This window comes from Acipenser ruthenus, chromosome 3, assembly GCF_902713425.1.
Source record: "Acipenser ruthenus chromosome 3, fAciRut3.2 maternal haplotype, whole genome shotgun sequence".
Lineage (NCBI taxonomy): Eukaryota > Metazoa > Chordata > Actinopteri > Acipenseriformes > Acipenseridae > Acipenser > Acipenser ruthenus.
The window spans coordinates 9580205-9595769 of NC_081191.1; the positions used below are offsets into that span (position 1 = coordinate 9580205).

Sequence of the window (15565 nt, forward strand, 5' to 3'; positions counted from 1 at the left end):
TATGACCATCTTATGCTGTACAGTGTACTTTATATCCATAACTGCTTGCTATTCTGAAGTACTGACAAATGCTGCTTGTCTTTTTCTTTACCTACCATACAGTAATATGAGGAAGAAGATCTACCATAATGTTTTAATACAATTCACCAGCTGTGTATAGCTTTCTACAAGACTAAATGGATTGTGCTTTAGTTTACCCATATAATGCACACCTCGACTATATGTCCTTGGAAAAAACACCACATTATTAACATGCAGTCTGTAGGCAGATATTCTCCAAAAACTTATATTATCTAAAATTATGGTAAAACATTCCACTTTACAGATGATCTCCCGACTACTTCTAATAGTTCTGAATAATAGATGTAGTTATTAATATAGGTATTGGTTTGTTTTCGATTCTTTATCATCTTCTCTTTTTTGAATTAAGAATCCAGATTTTATTTATTGAAAACTTACTGCTCCCAGATCAACGATAAAGCAATCCCCTTTGTTGAAACTGGACCAGCTGAGGGGGACTTCAGTTGCTCTGACCACTCGCCTTCCTTTGATATGAAGAAGTCTTTCAGCCGACAAGTCATTGGTAACAACATGCTGAAATCCAGATGCAACTCCTCCAGCCTAAAATAGAAAAAAAAATCACTTACAAAGCCTTTATATTTTGATAATGAACCATTTTTACCATCAACCCACCTACAGGCATAATGCAGTTGGTGTTTAAACTCCTTTCGCAAAAATTAAAAGTCCTTTTATCTCATTGAGCATGATTGGTTGCCCTTTAGATATACAGTAAGAACTATACTTCCTGAATATATTATAATAAACAATTATTATTTGTTGGCATTCCTGACAGAATCTAAACTGTCTTGACGGCATAGTGGACGCTTAGCAGTTGTTATTTCTTTCTGTATTACTACCTCCTCTCCACACCTGTTCTCCACTCAAGAACACCCTTCCTCGAACAAGCAAAGCTGCAGGCTTTTATATTCGTGATCGAGGGATTGACCAGCTATAATGATCTGATTATCCCTCGGTCACATTTTGCACGGGTTAAATACTCAGTAGCTGATCAGTCACGCATCCTCACAAGGTATTTAAACATTAAAACAATAATATGGTGGACAGCACCTTGCTCATCCTTGCCAAACAATAAATCAAAACACGGCTTTTCGCCGTCATGTCTAAATCATAATTATACAAATAAAACAAAAAAACAACAGTGCACAAATATCCATAGTGGCGGTGCTCCCTGCCACACCTTCCCTATTTTAATATTAATTAGGTTGTTTGCATTTGGAAGGAGAATTACCCCAAAGGTACTACCAAAATAGTGAGAAAAAGTGGAGACTTATTTTTATTTTTCCATGGAAGACAACATATTTTTTAAATTAAAAAAAAACAAAAAACTTGTCTTAAATGGGTGGGTCCTTTCAGCTAGTACTGTGAGTTACAGTATTCTGCACAGATGACCTGTGTTCATTTATTCATAAGTGTGAGAAGTGGTTTGAAGCATACAGTAGCTGAATAATTTGGCACCCAAAGTGTGACTACAAAAACAATCTTATATCAATAGACAGGGTTAATATACAAACTTAAAGAAGAAACTTATATTTATATATTTTGTTGAACTATATTTATACATGTAATATAAATGTATAAATATATTATACACATTAATGTATGTCAATTAAGATTATGTCTAAACAACTAATAAGTCTTGAAAAAAGTCATACATAAAGCATGGTCAACACATCTCATGTATATATATATATATATATATATTTTTATATTGATATAATAGCATAATCTCTAGAAATCTCATGAGTAATGGCAAGGCATATACCGGTAGTTAAACACAGTACCTTATATTTAATTCCTCCTTTGAAATAGCCAGTAAACGCAGTAGACTCATATCCCTGCAGTTCTCTGTATTGCACGGGTTTCCCCCCCAAATAGTCATCCATCTGCACAGTGAAGATAGCTGCCGAGGTGCTTTCATCCTGGCTGCACTCCTTGCCTGATGAATAATAAGGCAAATATAGTTCACATGTATGAATACAACCAAGTTATAAAAGTGGATCAGTAGTTCAAGTTGCATTCAAACTGGGGGAGGTAATAAAGTCCCAGTTTTGAAAACGTATAAATGAAGCGAGCTAATATCTTACAATCTTGATAAACCTTGAATTCCAAAACATGTAGTGTACCAGCTTTGAATTTAAGAATTTAATGTTGCACAAGAACAAGGAGGTGCTGTACTTAGTTTCTTAATTAAGTTAGCCAAAAACACATTTTGCTTGTTTTTTTTTCTGGCTAATGTATTTATTGATCACTCTTAGTACTACGTACATTCTGCTGCAAAAAAAGTAGGACCTGATTCAAGAGAGACAAGGAAATGGCAAAAGACTGATAATGTGCTTGGTGAATTAAATGTGTCCAAGGGTCTAGTTTCTGAGAAATAGGCATAGGAACCTATTGGCTTAGTCGGGCTGTAGCCCGACTAAATATTTTGACTTTTTTTTCAATTGCACGCTTTTGTAAGCTGTTTACAGTCTTTTAGGAAAACATGCATTTCAAAACTCTCCTACATGAAAGAAATGCCCCTCCCCCAAACACACACAGGCAGTGTCAGCGTGTGTAGAGAGACACAAAGTGTTATCTTTCAGGGTTCCCGTGGAGCCTTAAGAACATAAGAACATAAGAAAGTTTACAAATGAGAGGAGGCCATTCAGCCTATCTTGCTCATTTGGTTGTTAGTAGCTTATTGATCCCAGAATGTCATCAAGCAGCTTCTTGAAGGATCCCAGGGTGTCATCTTCAAAAACCTCACTGTTCTCTGTGTAAAAAAGTGCCTCCTATTTTCTGTTCTGAATGCCCCTTTATCTAATCTCCATTTGTGACCCCTAGTACTTGTTTCTTTTTTCAGGTTGAAAAAGTCCCCTGGGTCGACATTGTCAATAACTTTTAGAATTTTGAATGCTTGAATCAGATCACAGCGTAGTCTTCTTTGCTCAATTGGCCGAGCGTCGCCCAGGAGAGGGAGGGTTAGGTCGGCCAGGGTGTCCTCGGCTCACCGCGCACCAGCGACACCTGTAGTCTGGCCGAGCGCCTGCGGGTTTACCTGTAAACTGCCCGAGAGCTGCGTTGTCCTCCGTGTGGGGGAAAAAAGCGGTCGGCTGACGGCAGACGGACAGTGTGTGTTCGTCTTCACCCTCCCGAGTCAGCGCAGGGGTGGCAAAATAATTGGCCATTCTAAATTGTTTATTTTTATTTTTTAGAATTTCCTGTATTTGTAATATCATTCAAAATTTCATAAATATATAATTGCGTTCTCAGGGCTCAAATTTGCGAGCTGTGGGCGACCAAAATTAGTTTCTGCGATCATTTTTTAATATGCATCCGCCATCGGCGACTGAGGGAGTGGGCTGGTCAGGTACGAAATAAAACCTGGTTCCGCTGACAGTTTTTTTTTTCCTCCCTGATATTTATGAAGCGCTAGTTTTTGTTGTTAATTAATACAAACGTTTACCTCAATATTCCATGCGTGGTTTGGTAGCCAGTTGTATCCTAGCGGCGCCGTAAACAACTCAATATGTAGGTACTAAGAAAAATATTCTTAATTTACACAGAGCTAGTACCTTGTACACAAAACATGGTCCTGGTTTGTGAACAGTTTCTCTTTAACTATATGTTATAGGATACAAGTATCGGGAACTGTGTTTACTACTAATACGTCATAAAATGTATTAGCATACGTAATATAATTGATAGAATCTGGTACAGCCAACGTGTTGCTAATCGTGCGTTGTTCGGTTACTTCAGTGTGTTCATAAAGTTTATTCAAAGTCTGCTGTGATGAGCCACTGATATCAAGTTGTTTTATGTTTTACTTGTCATTAAAACCATAGAGTAGTTGCTATTGCCGCTGATTGCAAACATTATTTTATATATATATATATATATATATATATATATATATATATATATATATATATATATATATGCTATAGTAAATTTAAATAGATTTAATACGCATACCACATTGAAAGATAGCGAGAACAGAGATTTTATTTAATAAACCAGAAAAAAGGTAAATTACACAAGCGAATGCATTCTGTACTGTATTTACGTTTTATTCAGGCAGATTGATTTGTAACGGTGATTAAACAGTTTGAATACTGTATATTCGGGTCGGATTACAGTGGATTAAGGCACGCTTGTTGACCAATCAGGTTACAGGAAATCTCATATCCATATTTCATATCCATATTCTAAATTATAATATCATGTTCAACAACCATACAATGCTAAACTGAAATCCAAAGTGTTTTGGGTGCCGTTTGAAGTGAATATTACGTAATTTTTAAATACATGTTGCTTAATAAAAAACACTGACGTGTAGATTTAACAATAACTCTCATGTCGTCAACTATTATTATCACTGCATTGGTACTGTACGTATTGTACAAGCATCAAAAGGTTTGATTCTTTTACAATTTGTACAGCTTGAATAAATAATTAGTTGGTATTTGAACTAGTCACAATTTTAGTATTTACATTTGGTATATTTGCTGTGAAAATGGGTCTTAAATTTTCTGAAGATTGCTCAGCTGATAGCTGCAGGAACCATGTCTTGTAAGAACATAAGAAGATCCCCCACCCCCCTTGTTATGTCATTCAGAGCATTCATAAAGGTACTGTTACTGTGTACTAGCCCTCAATTTGTTAGTTTTACCATTTGCCCAACTGTATACAGTAGTTATTGCCCGTTCTCATCTTTAAAGCAAAAGTGCATCATTTCAAAGCCTATTACGGTTACACTACTGTATGTAGGCTGTAGCCTGCTGTTTCTTTCTGTGTTTCTGGGTATATTGCTGCCCTGTTTATAATATCTACGCTAGTCATTGACTGCAGGTTAGTGACATTTTATTATTCGATATTTTAGTAGAAATAGTGTAGTCACCTTAGATGAAAATTGTTTTCCTGAATAATTTCCGTTTGCACCAAGGAGCATGCACTTAAGAATGGACTGAGATGTTCTTTTCTTTAAATCAGTCAGACGGTACAGTGTATTATGTGAAAGCTTGTGATAACTTGATAACTTTAGCCCTACTAATATTTTTTTTTGCTTCCTACGCCTATGTCTAACACACAAGCGAGTATTCCTCCAGGTGCAGTTGAGAATTTGGCAAAATAGGCTCACTGAAACACAGGAAACAAAGGGATTCACAGAACATTATATATAGACTATTCACAATCACACTACCTAACATCCATTGCACAGTAGCTCAGAATCAGCAAGATGCAGGCAAGGGACAAGTTTTTTTTTTTTTTTTTTAAAAGGAGCAGAGACAAATTTATGAACGTGTTCCTGCAGTAGTTTAAAGCAAAGAGACATCCACAAAGCATTAATTACAGTTATTAGAGTCACTTTTACACAGATCAAGACTTTCAGAGACTGTCTTCCAACAGGAAAATAAACTAAATGGTAAGTTACCGGCTGTAATAGGGGTAGAATAGGGGAGTGGGTATCAGCTGTGAGACAGGAGTGGCACAGAGGTTGCATTTGACACAACACACAGGCTCATATGTTTTATTTACAATATTTAAAATGTTTTGCAACTAGGTTGCAGTTGTGGGTGGTAGTCCTAAGGCAGAAGGACATACACAAACAAGGTGAAATTAAAATAATACAAAACACAAGGGGAAAAAAACAGCTAAAAATAAAAGTTTGCCAAAAACAGTTCAGTGCTGCCCCCAGTTAAAGGGAGGTCCTGCTGCAGGAACCTTCTCCCAGGCTCAGATGAACTACTGTAGGTGGGATTAAAATCCACTAAACTACTCCTTAATCCCAGTATACACAGGGTGATCACAAGTAGTTTGTTAGAAAGTCTGTAACAAAATGTTGCAAATTTGCTTTGGATTGTTATTGTCGATACATTGTAGATGCACGTACTACTAAGACATCCACCGTGCTGGTATCACAAACAATATGTTTTGCACCTTATAAAACTGATCTGATTTTGTCAGTGCTTGCTGGTCTATAAACCAGTTTTAAATTTAAAGCATTTAAGTTTCTGCTTTATTATTAAAGTTTGCACATGTGGCAATACTGTCCTACAATTACTACATGATACTGTGATCATTCCACTGTGTCATGTTAGTGAACCATACGTTTTAAAACTGAGAGTTAGTACATTACTATCGTACTGCAGTTAGTAATCCTTTCCAATTACTGGTATCTTAAAATCAAGGGTCATATAAGAACGATAAATAGTATATTGCAGCTGCATTAGACGGCTTTCTTTGTTCTCCCAAATTGCTGCAGTGACATAGGTGCTATAACCAGTTATTGTAAATAAGATAGCCTACTGTTTTAGCAGACGGATTTCATTAAGTAAACATGCATTTGAATGTTTTTTTAAAAAAAATTAAAAGTAGAAATACAAAACGGTGTGACAGCTTTCTTTGTGAACGTGCTAAGTGAAAGACGCCAAGTCAAAAACCGTCATCTACCAAGGTAGCAAATGCGCCAAATGTAATACCAGCCAAAAGTTCCCGTTATACCGTACATTACTAGTTGCATTAGGATTTCCACTATCTTACTAGACATGTACTGATCTGTACATTCGTGTGCCCCCAGCATTTGAATAATGCTTTACATTAAATTGATCTGCGTGTGATTAAATACATAACCTTTACAATAAAATATGGTTTACTTACGATATATAATGGTAATTAAACCACATTTATGTGTGTGTATGTAAGTTTCAATATTCAGCCGTAGCCATTTGTAACATTGAAAAACCCAAGCCAAATTGTTGTACATTTTGACTCATTTTGTCTTTTTACTGACACCCGACCTATAGTGCCTTTTTTTTTTTTTTTTTTTTTTTTTTAGTTTGTAACGTTTGTTAATATTTATGGGGGGAGGATTTGCCATTACATAACGGCTGTAATAATTATGACCGTCACAAACGGGCTCTATGGTGACTGTATGGAGAAAATAATTTGTGAAAATATAAACAGACAGCATCGTTGCTTCAGAAATTGCATTGATTTACCACGGCGTTACTCATCACCACAGCTGCTTGTCTCAGGTATAGATTAGCTCTAATGTACCATGATATAGCTACTGTTTCTCTTGCTTGCAAGCTCGATTGCTAGAAATATCAAAAGCACAATACTGTGAATACTGCATGATTATTGATTTGTACCGAGATCTGGTGGTATTGTGCTAAACTGTATTACAGTATACTACAGTTTTGATAAACCTAGACTGACTGAGAAATATGTCTGGGTTTGGTCTGTAGAAAAGGTGGCAATCCTAGCCTAGCCACATTCCACACTTGTCCTAATTAGGAAGGGGATCCTCACCCCAGCCCTGCCATATCTAACACAAACTTATTTGCCAATAAACTATTTACAAAATAAAAATAAATTAAAACTTTATTTACATGAGCAGGGATTCAGCCCTGACACACCGGCATTAACTATATTTTATTTATAGCGGACTTTAGCAGTTGTATCAAACTACAAATGCAGTGACAATGTACCCATCTATCAGCCGGAAATTGTGAGATTATGTTTATTAGTGGCATAAACTGACATACTGAGATAACACCTCCTACAGAAAGTGCAGTAATCCACTGTTTGTGGGACGTAACTAGAGTTCTGCGTAGGTCACAGACAATTTAAGTTGGGCCTCATTTGTAGTTGATTACTAGACTTACATAATGTTATGTTACCAAAAAACGGATGATTCATTTGAATTACACAAGAGTTAACTAAAATAGTTCAGTACTGCTTAGCCATTCTGTATAGTGATGAAAATGTAGCATCAAAGTTTGAACAAGGAATATACTGTAAATATACCCAATAAACAATTCCCAGAGTCAGATCATTCATTCATTCATTTCAGTGTACAGGATAGAAACAGTTTTCTTGTTACGGCTTACAACTCAACATAACTTTTTATATGAACGGCTAGACACAGACAGATGCTTTATTCAGCCATAGAGAATATTAATTTAATGCCAGTATCAGTAACAGTTTATAATTTCCTCATATTTGCATGTTCTATAGTATGATACGAAGGTCTATAAAAAAGCTACAATTTCAAGGAAAGCTTTATTATTATTTATTTCTCACAGACGCCCTTATCCAGGGAGACTATTTTGTATCTGTTTATTATGCCACAATACATGTTGTAATCGTTTATAATCCTTGTTTCTGCACTCATGGGTAATTTGCATTTTATGTTTGGTGCTGACAGCAAATAGTTCATTTAAATAGATACTGTACTATAATGAACAGTATTTGGTTGTCTCTTATATGGTGAAGTGCAGATTGTAATTGCTATTGATGAAATATACATATTTTAATGACAGTGCATTATGACTATGGAAAAACAGAAATAGTTCTTCCTATTTCTTCAGAATGATATTTAGAGTAGAAACTCAAAGCAGAGAATAAGGAACCAGTTAGATCTGATTAATCCAAATACAGTACAGTAAATGTTTTGTGATTTTTATGGTGACCTCATCACAAAGTCTTCATAAGAGAGGCTAATGTAATATAATTATTATTCTGATGTTAAAAAAACACCATAGGAACTACAGTAAGCAACTCTATTATACATCTATAATAGACACCTCTGCTCTGCTCCTTTATTTGCGAGACACATGTGTACCTTTTCTCACAAAACATGCTTCCAGTCCAAATTAATCAAGCAATATTATCAGCACATTTAAAGTAAATTCTTTCCGGAGTGATCACCAAAAATATAAGCAAGAAGTCTACACAATTCTATATGTAATGTTAAAATTGTAATGTAGTACTCCTGGGAATGTAAACCAGGTGAGAGGTTTATAAGTGACACCTACTGTGGACTTAGTTGATAAATGGCATAGATAGTTGCTGCTTTGTTTTTTTATTGAGATATGCAGTGTTCAGACAATTTAGGCCAATTGTGTATTGATATTAAGTATGACAATATGTTATCTTCAATTTCCAATATACTGGCCTTGTTGTTGTCTGTAATGTGTTATTTGATTGAACTATAATTACTATGGGATAATATTTTAGTTCCAAAGGGGACATCAAATGTTAGTATTATTATAATCTGCAGCTTTCAACAGCATAACTATTAAGTTCAAGGACTGCTAACCAATGCTTTAATGTTCAATGTTCTTGCCTCTTATGAGCTTTATTAACACTGTTGGGGGTCACGTTCTTTTATTGTACTGCAAATCTTTTGCTTCTTCACTTTAATTGAGGATATTCAAATATTTAGAATACCACACTGGAGATAAACTGCTGCATCCTGGTACCATTGCTGTAGATTACTGTTCTGATTGAGAGATCATTCTGGTAAGATCGAACTACAGCACAGGAAGTGATTAGGTACCTGGAAGCAGCTGCAACTTTTCGTCTTTAGCTTTGTCTTCATGTTCAATTTTGAAGGATAAAGTACAAACTACTAGTCTTGATTAGCTTTTAAAACTGTTTCTCACCATCAGGTAGGTAGATAGGTATAACTAACCTCTCCAATCGCATGATTGTATCTTTGTAAAGAGCTCTCACTTCGAGTTTTCTGCTAATTCCACGGCAAAAATTTGCTGGAAGTCGGCTTGCCATTTTCTTTCTTTATTTCAACAGCCTACATCGCTCGCCGATTGTAGGCCGCTTTCTAACCTGCAGCATCTTCTGTTTGTGTTTTTTCCTCTGCTCTTGCAGCTAAAAAAAACAAACAAACAAAAAAAAATACAAAGAGATTCACTTTCTCCACTGGGACCCGGCGCTGCCGTACCCGCTGTTGAAACTATGCCGTTGGGTGTACCATTGCCCTCCCACTCGGTGTGTGCTCCTTTGGTGCACTCGACGCATTCAGTGCCTTACAGCTTGGCGCCTCAGTGCTTCGGCGCCATCAGTGCTTAATCGCTCCCTGCATCAGTGCCCTCGGTGCATCAGCGCTTCGATGCATATACACCCCCTGCATTGGTACCCTCAGTGCCCTCGGTACTTCGGTGCCTTAGAGCCTCGTGCATCACTGTTTTGACACCCTCGGAGCTCCAGAGCCTTGACGCCTCAGTGCTTCAGTGCCTTTGGTGCACAGACACCCTCTGCATCGATACCCTTGGTGCATTGGGTGCTTCCGTGCTGCAGAGCCTCGGTGCCAATACTCGATGCCATATGCAAGGACGGGGAAATGCCGGACGTGGGGCCCCAGCACATCAGCGATCTGGGAAGCAGTTTCTGAGGAAACACCCCAAACAGCCTCCTAGACAGGCTTCACCGTAGCCTCAGCAGCCCCAACAGGGCCCCTGAAGGCTTGCGGCCTCAGACCCTTCCCTTCTCCTTAGCACCCTGCACATTTTCAAAGTGCATAGATGTCATCCTAGCTCCCTTGCGGCTGCAAGGGATCAGGGTGTTGAACTACTTGGACAACTGGTTGATTTGCTCCCAGTCGCAGGAGAGAGCAGTAATCCACACGCCGATCGTGACAGAACATCTGGCGAGATTTGGTCTCAACCTGAACGATGCCAAAAGCCAATTAACACTGGTGCAAAGTATGGTTTACTTGGGTCTCCAGCTGGATTCCCTTAAAATGCGAGCCTACCTGTTGGCCACCATTCAGAACTGTCTAGCCCTGTTTCAGCAGGGATCCACAGTACAGTTGGTGTGTCAGAAACTGTTGGGTCTGATGGCCGCAACTTCATCAGCCATCCCACTAGGGTTGCTCTACATGCCCCCGGTCCAAATATGGCTCAGTGCCTTCGGCTACATCCCAAACGCGACAGACACTGTCGGCTGATCGTGTCTTGCGTCTGTTGAGAAGCCCTACACTGATGGAGGCAAGCCCCTCACCTGCGAGAAGGCGTAAGAATGGGAGTAATTCACAACCGTCAGGTGGTAATGACAGACGTATCCAACTCGGGTTGGGGTGCTGTCTGGAAAGGCAGAGGAGTCAGCGGATCCTGGTCGTGCCACTGGACATAAATGCACTGGAGCTGCGAGCGGTCCATCTTGCTCTCCAGCACTTCCTCCCAGTGCTCCAGAGGAGACATGTCCTTGTCCACACGGACAACGTCTCCCAGGTATTCTCTGTCAGAATGGTAACTCCACCCTCAGGTGGTAGAGCACATTTGGGAACAGTTCAGGTGGGCCGAGTCAATCTCTTTGCCATGACTCTCCCTCCACCGCTCCACCGCTGCAGTGGTCCACTAGGCGTCGACGCCCTAGTGCACGAGTGGTCCAGAACGCTTTTATACGCATTCCCGCCGATACCATTCCTCACAGATTTCCTAGAGAAAGTTCGGAGAGAAGAGGCAACAGTTCTCCTGGTGGCCCAGGAGAATCTGGTTCATGAACCTCTGCCAGCTACTGCAAGGCCAACCCTTTGAGATCCCGCTGCGCATGTATCTCCTCAGCCAGACGAGAGGCACTCTGGCACCCAGAACCATCCAGACTCCAACTATTGGTCTTGCCCCTGAACGGACCGTCTGTCCGCCTGGGCTCTCAGACGTGGTAGTCAGTACACTGCAGAATGCTAGGGCATCCTCCATGAGGGCACTGTATGCCTATAAGTACAGATATTTTCAAAATTGGTGTATGACCTGAGGTCATGACCCCATTTATTGCCCTATAGCAACTATCCTATAGTTTCTGCAAGATCTGTTAGAGGAGGGCAGGTCCCCCTCTACACTGAAAGTGTACCTGGCAGCTATATCTGCATGCCATGTCCCCAATGACTTCATTTCCCCAGGAGCTCATATTCTGCTCATAGAAAGGACGCCCTCCCCGTGTGGAGTCTAGAAGTGGTACTGGAGGCTCTCACTAAGGCCCCGTTTGAGCCTATACATTCCATAGAGTTGAAATATCTCTCTATGAAGACTTTTCGTTAGCCATCACCTCCGCTAAGCAGGTTAGTGAGCTACAGGCTCTGTCAGTGCACAGTGCCTGTACTGTATTTAGGATGATGGAAACAGGGTATTGTTGCGCACAAACCCAGCTTTCTTCCCTAAGGTGGTTACGGCTTTCCACTTGAACCAATTGGTGGAACTAGAGGCCTTCCATCTCCCTCCTTTTACTTTGGAGGAGGATTGGAGATTGAATTTCCTCTACCCGATACAGGCATTGAGAAGCTATGTGGACAAGACGAGAGCGCTGCGTCAGTCTGACCAGCTCTTCATCTGTCATGGTGAAAGGACACTGGGTCAAGCCCTCTCGAAACAATGGCTGTCCCACTGGATTGTGGACCGTTTCAACTGCATATACTGCTGCGGGCCTACCCCCACCTGGGAGGGTGGCCGCGCATTCGACTAGAGGAATGGCTACATCATGGGCCCTCATTGACTGATATTTGTACTGCGACTAGCTGGGCTACCCCGCATACATTCATCTGGTTCTACTGACTTAATGTGGTAGATCCTTCCATGCCTTTATTAGGCACAAGGGGCCTTGAGGTTGCACGTTGACATCACCAACACTAGTTGGCGGTAGCGAAACTTCCATCATATGCTGTCCACTCATATGCTGTCCACTCATATGCTGTCCACTCATACTCCCTCGCGACAGCTTTGGTATCCTTTCCCAAAAGTATTGGTTGGAGGTCATATTCAAATTGAAAGGGAACGATAGGTTACAGATCTAACCCTGGTTCCCTGAAAGAGAAGACGACCACCAAACCTTGTCACATCACTCGCATTCGTGGCTTCAATGCAAAAGAGAACAAGTTCTCTGTGTAGTGACTATTTATTACCTCGGTGAGGCGGGACCGAGGACGTCACTCCACCGAGGGGCCTATCGGCAGCTTTGATATAAAATGCTCAGCGAATACCTGACCTGTGACAGGCATATCCTGGTCGTCATCTCTTTCAGGGAACCGAGGTTACATCCGTAACCTATTGTTTTTAAGATCAAACCCAGCTTTGACAGCCAAAGGAAAAAAAAAAAAAGAAAATTGTATTTTAAGTTAGTTTGCATTTTACAATAAATCCCAAATTCATTAGCATTAGCCTGGCAAACATTAGACTATACTTAAAAAAAAAAATGATATCATATGAAAAAAATATGTTTGATTTTGGATTTCTAATACTGGGTATGAGTATGTACAATAGAGGTATATAAAAAAAAAAACATTTAAATAGAATTAAAAATATAAACACAACCTTCTTCACATCAAGGGCAATGCATATCATATAAATAAGATGTGTTGTCGTTTCTGACCTTGTTACTTTAGCTGAAAGCTATAAATACCTCTGAAAGATCTATTAAGAACTGGCATGGTTACACCATTTTCTCTGGCACATTTTCTCTGGTTTTAAGCTTGCAATAGTTAAGGCGCAGGATGCACAGGACTATAGAAATCGTAGTTTCCAGTCTTGTGAAAGAAATACAAAAAAAAAATCACACCAACTGCACCATTGTAATGTGGCTAACTTTGGTTACAGTTTCTATTACTATTACTATTCCATGAAAGGGGGTGGCAGTGGGTGTTTCATAATAAAAAATAAAAAAATAATAACCTATTGGTTCCTGATAAGAATGTCCAAAAGGTTTGTAAAAAATAAAATAAAAACATAATACTCTTGAATAATGAATGTAGAAGCAGACCTAAAAAGATAACCGTAGGTATTTGTTTATCAACTCAACTCAAATACAGTAATAAAGGTAAAAAAAAAAAAATAAAGCCAGTTATTGTGTTCACCAATGATAAATGGACAGATAGATGGAGATATGATCAATGCATATGGGTCTACATTTTGAATGAGCACACCCTAATACAAACTATAATGTAGTACATCAATAAAATCATTATATAAACTCACCCAGCCAGAAGTGCAGATTGTAAAAACAAGCCTCCTTCTGCATGATGGTATGCAGGACAAGATAGGCATCCCCTACAAAGAAATTGCCCTGGAAACTATCTGGTACTGGAGCCAGTTCCATGTTCTCAATTCTCCAGATCTGAAGACCAGGTGCCTTGCCTGCCTTTTCAAACTCTTTGTGGTACAGTACCATCTTTCTATAAGTTTTAGTTTACTTCTAAAGTTAAGGAGTAAGCTCAGTACGTCTAAGTGCTGAATGTCGGAGCTACACAGTGCTTTTCTGAGTCACTGGAAAAACAAATCAATCCAGTACTGTGCAGACAGCACATAAGTGTAATTCTGAGGGTGTGGCTTGCCAAAATACACATTCACTGCTGCTCTAGCATCAGCTTTGCCCCGTCCTGTTTTCTTTAATTCGTTTCAAATAAAAACACAAGTCTTCCAGTGTTTCATTAAAATAACATTTACAGGCGGTTTAAATTAAATAAAGATGTATGTGTTAAAGAGGCGTTGTCCCACATTCATGTTCCATGTTGTACTAAAATATGAACAATAATTGACAGTTTCATTTATCTAAGAATAACTACAATGTGCACTGTTCGCTATTAGAAACTAGACGCTCTGTATTCTATAGTTTGAGCTGTGGGGACTGTGTACATGTTTGCTCCCTGTCAGAAGCCCTCCTTTCATTCTGCCACTGTAATTTTAACAGCTCTACAGTATCTGCAGTAGTTGCTGGTTTTTGGGATCATATTCAAGCCTCTGCTGTAGCTGAGTGAAGCAAAACAAAAATGATGTTGAGTTAATAATGTAACAACCACATGTTAATAATTGTAAAAGAAAAAAAAAATGTTTCAGGAGACAGGTAGCATCGTGTAGTATTAGCAACCTGGAAAGAAGAAGTTAAATACATTTTTCTGGTACTTTTTAAATGTTCAACATCAATCAGCAGAAATATTAAACAAAAAAGACCTTTTAATGTAATATTTTATAGATATGAAGTTTCCTGTTATATCAACACAACCTAATTTGTAGAGTGTAGCTATTCTGCCCAAACAGCTACTGGTAATGTATCTCCCATAAATCTTTTTGCGCACATGTTTATTTAGTGTACAGTATGTATTTATGACAATGAACACAAGTCCAGTCAATTTCTTCCAGTACAAAGTGCACAGCAGTGCTATGTACAGAAATAAAAACAACTGTTAAAACTGAAACGAACAAGCAAAAGCAAACTGGCAATTGTTTCAAGTTATATTGCCATCTGTAGGATTTTATCTGTCATAGCAGCAGATTTCAGTTTATTTGAAGGAAATCAAACATCATTTGAAAACTTGCATGGATATCGGGGTTTGGCTTTTAACACTAGAACCGCCACGGCAGTCATGAGTATAATCATGGCGGTTCTAGTGTTAACACCTCATCCACCAAATGACCACTGAATAACAGAACATGAGCTGTTACAAGAGGACCATAATTTAAAAGGTCTATAAGGATCAATGTAATAAAATAAGGATACATGTTGTCTTTACATTTACTCAAGGTTTTATTGATTATAGATTAAAACATACAAAAAAAGCAAAAATGTTTCAAATGTCTTTTTTTTGTAATCCTTTTCCTTAGCGTTGCATAATGTTTATATTGAGTCGTTTTGAGTTGTTTTGCTCCAATAATGAATTTTAATCAATCTCCTCTGTATCAGAATCTAAGCCTGTGGATTACAAGTTTCAGGTATA

General features: G+C 38.7%; 1 protein-coding gene across 2 annotated transcripts in view; it reads right to left on the reverse strand.

The window, feature by feature from the left end:
- LOC117435549 (scinderin) overlaps window positions 1-14273 on the reverse strand; it is a 45646-nt gene extending 31373 nt beyond the window's left edge. For both annotated transcript variants that reach the window (XR_009311536.1, XM_034058827.3), the window contains exons 1-3: window positions 13830-14273; window positions 1863-2017; window positions 460-621 (exon numbers count right to left, since the gene is read on the reverse strand). Coding sequence is in view for 1 of the 2 variants with exons in the window: in XM_034058827.3 (XP_033914718.1) it covers window positions 460-621; window positions 1863-2017; window positions 13830-14022 (510 nt within the window). In the remaining variant the exon portion in view is untranslated. The remainder of the gene's footprint in view (window positions 1-459; window positions 622-1862; window positions 2018-13829) is intronic.
- Window positions 14274-15565: the final 1292 nt, after the last annotated feature.